Raw genomic sequence first — 9420 nt, 5'->3', positions numbered from 1 at the left:
AGCTCACAGAAGTTGGTACCCACAGCAGTGGCAACAAGTCATCTGGTCTGATGAATCAACATTCACGTTATTACAGACCACGGGGCGCGTTTATGTGTGGAGAACGCCTCGAGATGCATTTCATCCTTACTGCCTCTTGCCGACTGTGAAGCATGGAGGTGGGTCCATTATGGTATGGGGCGCAATATCTTGGCATGCTGTGGGACCACTTGTTTTTCTGCATGGGAAGATCAATGCCAGTCATTATCGCAACATTCTGGGGGATCATCTCCATCCTTTTGTCCAGACTTTATTTCCTGGGGACCGACCGCTTTTTCAAGACGACAACGCTCCTATCCACACTGCTGGGTCTGTCCAAACATGGTTTGAAGAACATGACGATGAAGTAGGACATCTTGAATGGCCCCCACAGTCTCCTGAGCTGAACATTATAGAACATTTGTGGGGATATTTGGAGTCCAAACTTCGTGCTCGAAGTCCGCCTCCAGCCACACTTTCGGAATTGGAGACTGCTCTGGAGGAAGAATGGCTCCATATTCCCTTAAACATTGTGCATGACCTCTATGCGTCCATCCCACGTCGCATACAAAGTGTACTTCAGTCACAGGGTGGTCCAACCCCCTATTAATAAAGATTTTCTCTACATTCACAGGTGTTCGTATTATTTTGTCCCCCATCTGTATATGTAGGACTATATGGTATATTAATAGTGAGTTAGTTTTTAATGGTTAGATAGAAAAAAATCTTCGGTTTTGGGCCCTCCAGAACTGATCAACCTAGCTACGAGCCTGATGGTCACCAATCAATGCTCGACGAGATGATTGAGAAAGAGAAAAAGGAAAAAAGGAATGAGAATTTAAAAAGAGAGAGACAAAAAGAAAGATAAATAAAGATTCTATGAAGAAATGAAAGCAAATATAAAAACTAGAGAGAGAAGGGAGAGAGCAGAAAAAGAAAACAAGAACGAGCAAGACAGAAAATGGAAGATAAAAAGATAGTGAGAAGGAGAAAAAGAAGGATGGATAATGAATCGCGGATGAGGAAGAGAAATAAAACCAAAAAGAATCAAAGGAGTGGAAAAGAAAAGAATAGAAGCAAGAAAGGGAATAAGGTAGAGAAGCGAGGGGGAGATAAAGAAAATAGACAAAGAACCGAAGAAGGGGAAGAGATATAGAAAGACGAATAATGAACCTAGAAAAAGAAAGATAAAGACAAATAACCGAGGGGGAGAGAGGGGAAATGAAGACAAATAAGGAAGGGAGCGAGAGGATAAAGAAAATAAAGAAGTTAAGGAGAGAAAGAGAAAATTGGGAGACGAATAAAGAATCAAGGGAGATAAATAGAAACATATAGAAAATAATCAAGGGGGAGCATAAAGGAAGACATCGAAAGAAGGAAGACGGAAAGTAGCTATATAGAAGATAAATAAGCAAAGGAGAGAAAGAGAAAATAGATAGACAAATAAAGAAATGAGGGAGAGGAATAGGAAAAGAAAGACAAATAAAGAATCAAGGGATAGCACAAAGAAGACAGCAAATGAAACGAGGGAGAGGATAAATAAACGAATGAGTGAAAGAGAAAATAGGGAGACGAATAGGAAAAGAAAGACAAAGAACCGAGTACAGATAATGAAACAGAAACGAAGAAGTGAAGTGAAGAAGAGAGGAAAGAAAAACAAAGATGGTAGAAAGACAAGCAGAGAGGAAGACGACGATGAGTGTGTAATTAATTTATACAAGAGTAGCATATTTCATGGGTTTTATTGAAAGTTTTACTAATTGCTACAATTGTACTAAAAACATACATACAGGAAATTCTTTGTTGCTATAACATAACAGTATTTCACATAAATTTAAGTTGATAAACATACAATAATATGTTAATTTCAGAAACCCTCCTCGCAGAGAAAGGCTGTGCCGTCATTACAGACTACGTCTTGCATATTGATGCGATCATTTGCGACAAGAACGGCGCCGCAGGTTTCTCCTTTCTTTCCATCTGGCTGTTTATATCCCCAGTCGAAGTAAGTAATATCGTCTCCTGAAGAGATAAGAAGGTTTATTTAGTACGTGAGGACAGTGGCGCAGGCACGGTTTTCATTTGAGGGGAGTACACAATTGACCTTGACATATGCACGCGCTCACAGATGATGGTTTGGGAGTAACTACAATTAGTAAGCTGAAGCGCAGTTACAAGTAGCAGTAACTTTTTCATGAATTCTAGCTGTAACTATACCGAGGGACACGAAAATGCGAGCTTCAAGGTCAACCGTATCCCCGCTTCCCTCCTCGCCCCTCGCCGTTGTCCCATTTGTAGCTTCATATCGACGGTGATGTCCCAACACAGGTCGTGTCCCCATTTAGGAACTATGACGAAAGTTCCCAATTCAGGAACAGGTATTTTTACATGGAATGTTTGAATTGGAATGTTCCCAGCTCGGGAACCGCTGCCTTGGGAGGGAAGAAGGAAAGTTAAGGACCGGTTTTTGAGATGTTCTTATCGTTACTACAGGTTACCCTGAAGTAATACGTAGCCAGGGGGAGGGTTAAGGGGGCTGAAGCCCACCCCCGATATCTTACAAATATCTACTTGTAATTTAAAAAGTGTATAGTGGTAATTAATTTTACTTCCTTAGCAAGATTAAACAATAATAGAGCAACCAAATTATATTTTTATATTTGTCACGTATACAAACTGTCACATACACAAACTGCATTGTTGTTGTTTGAGGTAGAGGATCATAGATGGCAGCATGCAAAAAGAACGACGCTTATATTTGATGATGCATACAGCAGTTTGGAAAGTGGGATAGAGATAGCAGCACTCAAGAAAACGGCTACCATTGTAAAAAGGAAAAAGGGAAAGCGCTGATGTGGTGAAATAATGATTGTAGATATTAATACTAATTATAATGAAATAAATAACTGAACTTAGCACAATAACAGGATATAAATAAGGTGGAAAGGGTAATTAATATTCAGTAATAGCATAAGTGATCATTATATAAAAGTAAAGAAGTCGGATTGTAATTACGATTCTGGGTCTATTACGGTTCCCACGAACTGAGAGTTTCGTGTGGCTTTTGGGTTGTTTTTCCCAGGTGTAGCGCCATTTCACGGCAGGCACCCAAGCACTTTTGGTAGGCGCATCTATTGCAGCTTCAAGTTAAGGTTAGCGACGGGCAGGCGGCGATCTTTAACTAACCCCTTTCTCTTTGTCTATCTGGGAAATAGATTTTCTTAATATTTCCGTCAATTTGTATAAGGTGATGTCAAAGAAACAAGGAAAGAGAGGAGGCAGGAAAACGAAAGAATCTATTTTGGCAAGACGAAAAATGGAAGGAGGAGAAATCATATAACCTCCAATCATCAAATATGATCCACTGGGTCTATTGCACGACGTCTCCAAACAAGAACGTGCATATAAGCTGCAGAACCTAGATATACATACTGTTCCAGGAAGTATATACAAAGGGAAGCGTATCTAATGATCCACGTACAAGAAAAAATCAATCCAGCCAGGATCCAAAAGGCTCATTAGCAAGACCAATGAACGAACCAAAAGATGTAAATAAAAAATAAGGAAGGGATGATGTTTTGATTTTGATTTGATTTAGTTTATTTTCCTTCGCGTTTTGTGCCTCTTGGCTAATTTGCGAAGATGGGGATGAGTGATGAAATGATGAAATTGATGAATGGACATTCACAAACAACCAAGCCCGAGCGGGATTTGAACCCGGGACCCTTGGCGTCGCAGCGCGATGTGCTAACCACTCGGTCACAGGGTCGGGCAGGAAGGGATGATGTTACATAGATGAAGAAACTCAAGTAGCATCAGAAATTTGTAAAAAAGGATGTACATATACAGTATGAAATTATAAGAAGAAGAAGCTTTAGTAATTACAAGAAGAAGAAGCCTTAGTAATTATAACAAGAAGATACTTTAGTAATTATAAAAAGAACAAACCTTAGTAATAATTACAAGAAGAAGAAGCTTTAGAAATTATAAGAAGACGATGCCTTAGTAATTATAAGAAGAAGATGCTTTAGTAATTGTAAGAAGAACAAGCCTTAGTAATTAGAAGAAGAAGAAGCCCAAAGAAGAAGATTGGCTGCAATTAATAAGAAATAAAAATAGAAGAAAAAATATTGCATAAAAATATTTCCAAAGTTATCTAGTATTTGTACATGTTATTCAAGAATATATTACGAATTGTACCCTCCATAGTGGGTTAAATCTATTGTTTCTTTCCATATATTCGTAGTGTTAGTCACCCTGATCTGTACCCAGAGGTATCTCATTGTTTCTACCCTGTGCTTAGCTGGCAGATGCTCACGTGAGAGGTCGTGGCATAGTCTACAATTTAATCCAAAGAATAAATGGATCCACAGCTCCCAAAATTTATAGCTTTCTTTGGTAGAGGTCACACAATATAAACTTCATGAGTAAAATTTTCCCCTAACTTTGATTTTTTTTTGAACGGAATGTGTAAAAGTTAATAACAAAATAGAATAACTATGAATTTCAGTACACTAACTGTACAAATGTAAGAAAAATAATGTCACTCTAGTAGAAAAGTCCCTCCACTTATATAATATTATTATTAATAATAATAATAAATTTGGATTAAAATTATTATTATTTTTAATAACTTATAATACTTATTAACCATGGTTAAAATTATTATTGACATTATTATTTCTACTAATCAAGTTTTATCAATGACTCCCCCCTCTACAAATATTTCTGGCGATGAGACCCCCGAAATAAAATTCTGGCTACGGGCCTGTACAGTCGGAGAAAAAATTACCTGGGCCACGGGACCTAGAATTTCGTAACATCTTAAAGCCTGTTGTTTATGCAACCCAAATAACAAAATAAGACAATATTTTGTGGTCACTGTTTCGAACCGTGGGAGAGGCATAGATTTTTTGTCCCATCGTCCAATTCACGAGTTTTCCTTTGTGGTCTCGATTCCCGCTGTCACGATTGGTCTAAAACTAATTAATGCGACGTTAATTAAACAATCCAAACAACGAAACAACGCACAATCAACTGCACAAAACAATATTCAATTTGTTTTCGAACCGGAAAACAATTGAGATGCTGTAAAATTAAGCAAGATGCAGTAATAAAGTGGGAATTTGGTACGGTATAGAATTAACTCAGTGAAGATTAGTGTTGCCCACGAGACGAGACTTTGGCCTGTCTCGTCTCGTGGAGTCTCGTGGAAATGCTGTCTCGTCTCGAAAACATTCGTTTGTCTTATGACACATGGTCAATCTCGTCTCGTCTCGAATTTTTAAAAGCCTGTCCCGTCTCGTCCCGTGGGCAACACTAGTGAAGATATTCGATTTGATTGGATGTTTGTAATTTAGTGTCGCTATTCTTTCGCTTATGACAAATAGCGACGATGAAGATGAGTAATGAGTGATGATATGATGTCATTGATTAAGGGACACTCACCAAGAACGCCCATGGCCAAGCCGAGATTCGAACCAGGGGCCCAAGCTGTCGTAGCGTGCTGTGCTAACCACTCCCACACGGAGGTCGGTTAGGAGTGGACATTAGACCATATTTTGTGTGCGCAATTTAGATCAATCAATGGAATGACTAGGCATATTCTATTATTAATATATTCATATCATAATATCACGTCATATTATTCGGCACGAAGTAACATCAGAGACATCCAATCTTACATTTTTGTCTTTCAACTAATTCTTCGACTTCAGTTTAATCACATCAATAAGATAAATTATGAAACAAATGGTAATGAATGTGGGATATTGACAGTTATTACGAATTACCTGACACAAGCAACAATAAGCAGACTCGGTGGGCAAGCTCATTAAGTGGTCAACATTCGACCTCGTCAATAAAGTTCCCGGGTTTGAGTAGCATCCTTATAACACGTGTTTGAGTATTTCGTCATTACTTTCATGTAATGGTCACTCGTCCACGGCTGGGAAGAAAATTGATGTTACGTAACAAAAATAATAAAAATAACCATGATCAAAGAGTACTTACTTCATCTCTCACGAAATCTCCTACAAAACCGGGATATATGAAATATATGTATCTTCACATACGTTTTCGATTTCTAAATTTAACTAGTCGAGACCGAGAACGGGAGAGCAATTTTCAATTCGAGAAACCGAGAGACGGAGACACTGTCAAGTTTTATTTCTTTCTTGACATCTTCCTAATTGAGTTGTTGTTCTGTTCGTTATTGGCTTTGATTGGCAATTGTCATTATTCTTCCCCTGTAGGTAAACCATAACGACGATTTATGATGAAATAGAGCAGATAAAAGGGCAAGAACAAGAGAGTCATGCCTGCCAGGGACTTCAACCCAGAACCTTAAGTAACGAGATTTGAAATTCTCGAGAAGGCATCCGTGTTTCGCTTGGGTTTCTCTTTCCTCTACTTCTGTTATTTTATCATACACGTATAATTAAAATGGATCTGAGAAAATACGTTGCGATCCATTATTGTGTTGGTTGCTACAGATGTGAATTCCAACATGGATTTTTTTTTTAACATGAAATTTTCTTACACTGTGACAGTTTATTATTTTAGTTTTTGTTTTGTGTACAGATAAGCTAATCGGGACTGGACCTTCAGTTTAAAATGGGATACAAACCACTACGTGCCTCCACTGTGTATCGAACCCGGGATCCCTTGATTACAAGGTGACGACGTTATCATTACTCCATCGAGGAGGCTCCGTGACAGCATCTTATTCATTCGATCTATACAATAATTTATTTCTTCTTTCTTTTTGTTAACTACTCTTATACGACTCTTTTTGCATCTTCGATTTTTTCTTGTTTCAGCAGATATAATAATACATGCAGGCTGTATAACCCCCCCCCCCCGGTGCAAATAGATAGAAAGCTTACTCTCGAGAACTAATTTATAAATAACGTAACCATTAGGAAACTATTCGAACAGTAACTGATATAACTGCAGATGAAACAATACTTACAGACGCTACTATTCTTGTATAAGCTCACAGGGAACAGGTATCTGTTGAGTCATTCACTCTTGCTAACTACGAGCGAAGGTCACTGAATCAAACGGTAGCAAAAAGGCGTCTGCTCTACAAAACTAGGGTTAGCAGACGAGGCCCGTCTTCCTGTTATCAATGGCGTACGAAATAAGGAGGAACACATCTTTCATATCAAACTAGACGTGTGTTTTGGTCCCGTCATTGCGTGAAGAACACTTTCTCGTCGTGGCCTTGAAGGCCTACGTAAAGGCTTCTCTGCAAGAAGCATAGCTTACCATTGAGGGGAGCAAAAGTGTGTGTGTGTATCGAGGTCCTTCAACTTTCGTATTCTTTTTCATTTCAGAACGCGTGCTGTATCGTCGACTTAATCCAATCTATCCGTTGTAGGTTTTAAGTTCTGTTTGTGTTCGGTAATTTCACATTGTCTTCCTGCTTATGTTATTCGCGGCGAAGGTTCTGGATTCGATAATCTGGACAATAACGGGATTGTGTTGGTTGGTTGATTTGGTGTCTTAAGTCTACATTATGCACAGTGAGACTAATCGGGAATGCACCTGCAGTTTAAAGTGGGATCCGAACCACTATATGTGCCTACACATTACTTTGCTATTAGATATTTGCATGCTAAGATGTAGGAAGTGCTACATTTTCAGTGTGTGGAATAGAGAGTTATTTTGGATACGAAGGATCGTATAATGGAGTAGTGGGAAAAGGATCACCTCACATGTTTCAATTATACCCTCCTTTCCCACACACACAGCATATCGGCCGTGGTTTTTATAACGAAATATAACATGGATGAATTGTGTCAAGAAAAACTGCAGTCTATTTCCATCCCTACGGAACTTGATGGATTGATTGAATTGTTGTTTTAAGTCCACTTTTTGCACAGTAAGGCTAATTGGGACTGGACCTACAGTTTAAACCACTATGTGCCTCCACCGGGTATCGAACCCGGGACCCCTTGATTACAAGTCGACAACACTACCACTGCACCATCGGAGAGGCCACCCTACGGAGCTTGGAAGAAAGTTCAGGTAGAGATTAGAAAGTTCTGTTCCGACAAAATCTGACGTATAGTAAATGAAAAAGTAAAGTGCTAACTTGTGCTTTGCACCAACTCATGAAGACGTGTAAGGGGTGTGGATTTAGGGCCCCACACTTTCTGGTTACGGCTGAAGGATAATGTGATCAGCACCACGCCCCTGGTCCCTTTACCCCCCCTGAGTTTCCTACAGGTACACACTTTGTACGAAGCTGGGTGGGCGCCGGAGCCAGTTGAATAGGTGGACAAAATTCCAATTCTCCCCAGTCGGGGATCGAACTCAGATCTCTCGCCTGGTAATCAAACGCCCTAACGACCGAGCTACCGCGGCACATATAGTATAGTAGTCTTTGTAATTAAGGCAATAATTATTTTAGCGTTTCGTTCAACGCTTTTAGAAGAATCGTTTTCGGACATGTAACGTGTAGCTCTTGTCGGTTCTGCGACTTGCATTGAGAACAGGCGATTTTCTGACGAACAACATTCCACCTAACAAGTCCCGTGACTTTCCTACATTTCCGGGGCCTCCCCGATGGCGCAGTGGTAGCGTCTTCGCCTTGTAATCAAGGGGTCCTGGGTTTGATACCCGGTGGAGGCACAAGTGGTTCGGATCCCACTTTAAACTGTAGGTCCAGTCCCGATTAGCCTTACTGTGCATAAAGTGGACTTAAAACAACAAATCAAAATCAAAATCAAAAATCCTACATTTCCTGTGTCTGTTGCCTATTGCATGAAAGACGAGTTGCTCCTTGAGACAGACAGAATCACCCGATCATCTAAAGGTGCAATGTGTGTTGCCTACCTTTCCGGCATTATTTACTGCCATTAAAGTCTTATGGGGAAGAACTTTCTTCCACCACTGTACGTACATGTATATCCATTTGCAGTAAAAGTACTGTACTTTACCGGAAGTTCCTTCATTTCTCGGAAGCTGTTTGTAAACGGTCAAATTAATCACCAACAAGTTGTTGAATGCCATGTTTAAAATAAGTGATGTCAGAGTATTGCTCTTTCTCGCATTCGTGGTTACTGTCCAATAATTTCTAAACAGGAATGGTTCTAATTAAAGCCTTTCCTGACAGACTGTCAACCAATCAAAACACACGCTATTGTGGTACAGAATGTTATTTATTTCTATTCTGTGGTGACGAGAAAACTGCGCGGAATGTGCAATACGTGTTTGAGACTTGCGAGAAAGGACAGGTGAGGTAATGGAACATTCTGATCTGTATTTATTTAATCGAAATTATACAAGAATGGTGTACATTTCTACAGCAGTGAAAATATATTTTACAACCAACCGTAGAACATAATATTTTGTGTTGATCTTAAATTGTAGTTTAGATGAACAACAACAATT

The 9420-nt window shown here is 39.3% G+C and overlaps 1 protein-coding gene across 1 annotated transcript in view; it reads right to left on the bottom strand.

The window, feature by feature from the left end:
* Nucleotides 1-1678: 1678 nt before the first annotated feature.
* The window catches only part of LOC145997299 (uncharacterized), a 37892-nt gene continuing 30150 nt past the window's right edge, over nucleotides 1679-9420 (bottom strand). The window contains exon 5 of the mRNA XM_083134199.1: nucleotides 1679-2040. Coding sequence (XP_082990325.1) covers nucleotides 1886-2040 — 155 coding nt within the window. The 3' untranslated portion in view covers nucleotides 1679-1885. The remainder of the gene's footprint in view (nucleotides 2041-9420) is intronic.

Source organism: Lepisma saccharinum, chromosome 13 (genome assembly GCF_977018435.1).
Source record: "Lepisma saccharinum chromosome 13, izLepSacc3.1, whole genome shotgun sequence".
NCBI lineage: Eukaryota > Metazoa > Arthropoda > Insecta > Zygentoma > Lepismatidae > Lepisma > Lepisma saccharinum.
The sequence above is the reverse complement of the archived record's forward strand: the minus strand, read 5'-3'. Positions and strand labels throughout refer to the sequence as shown.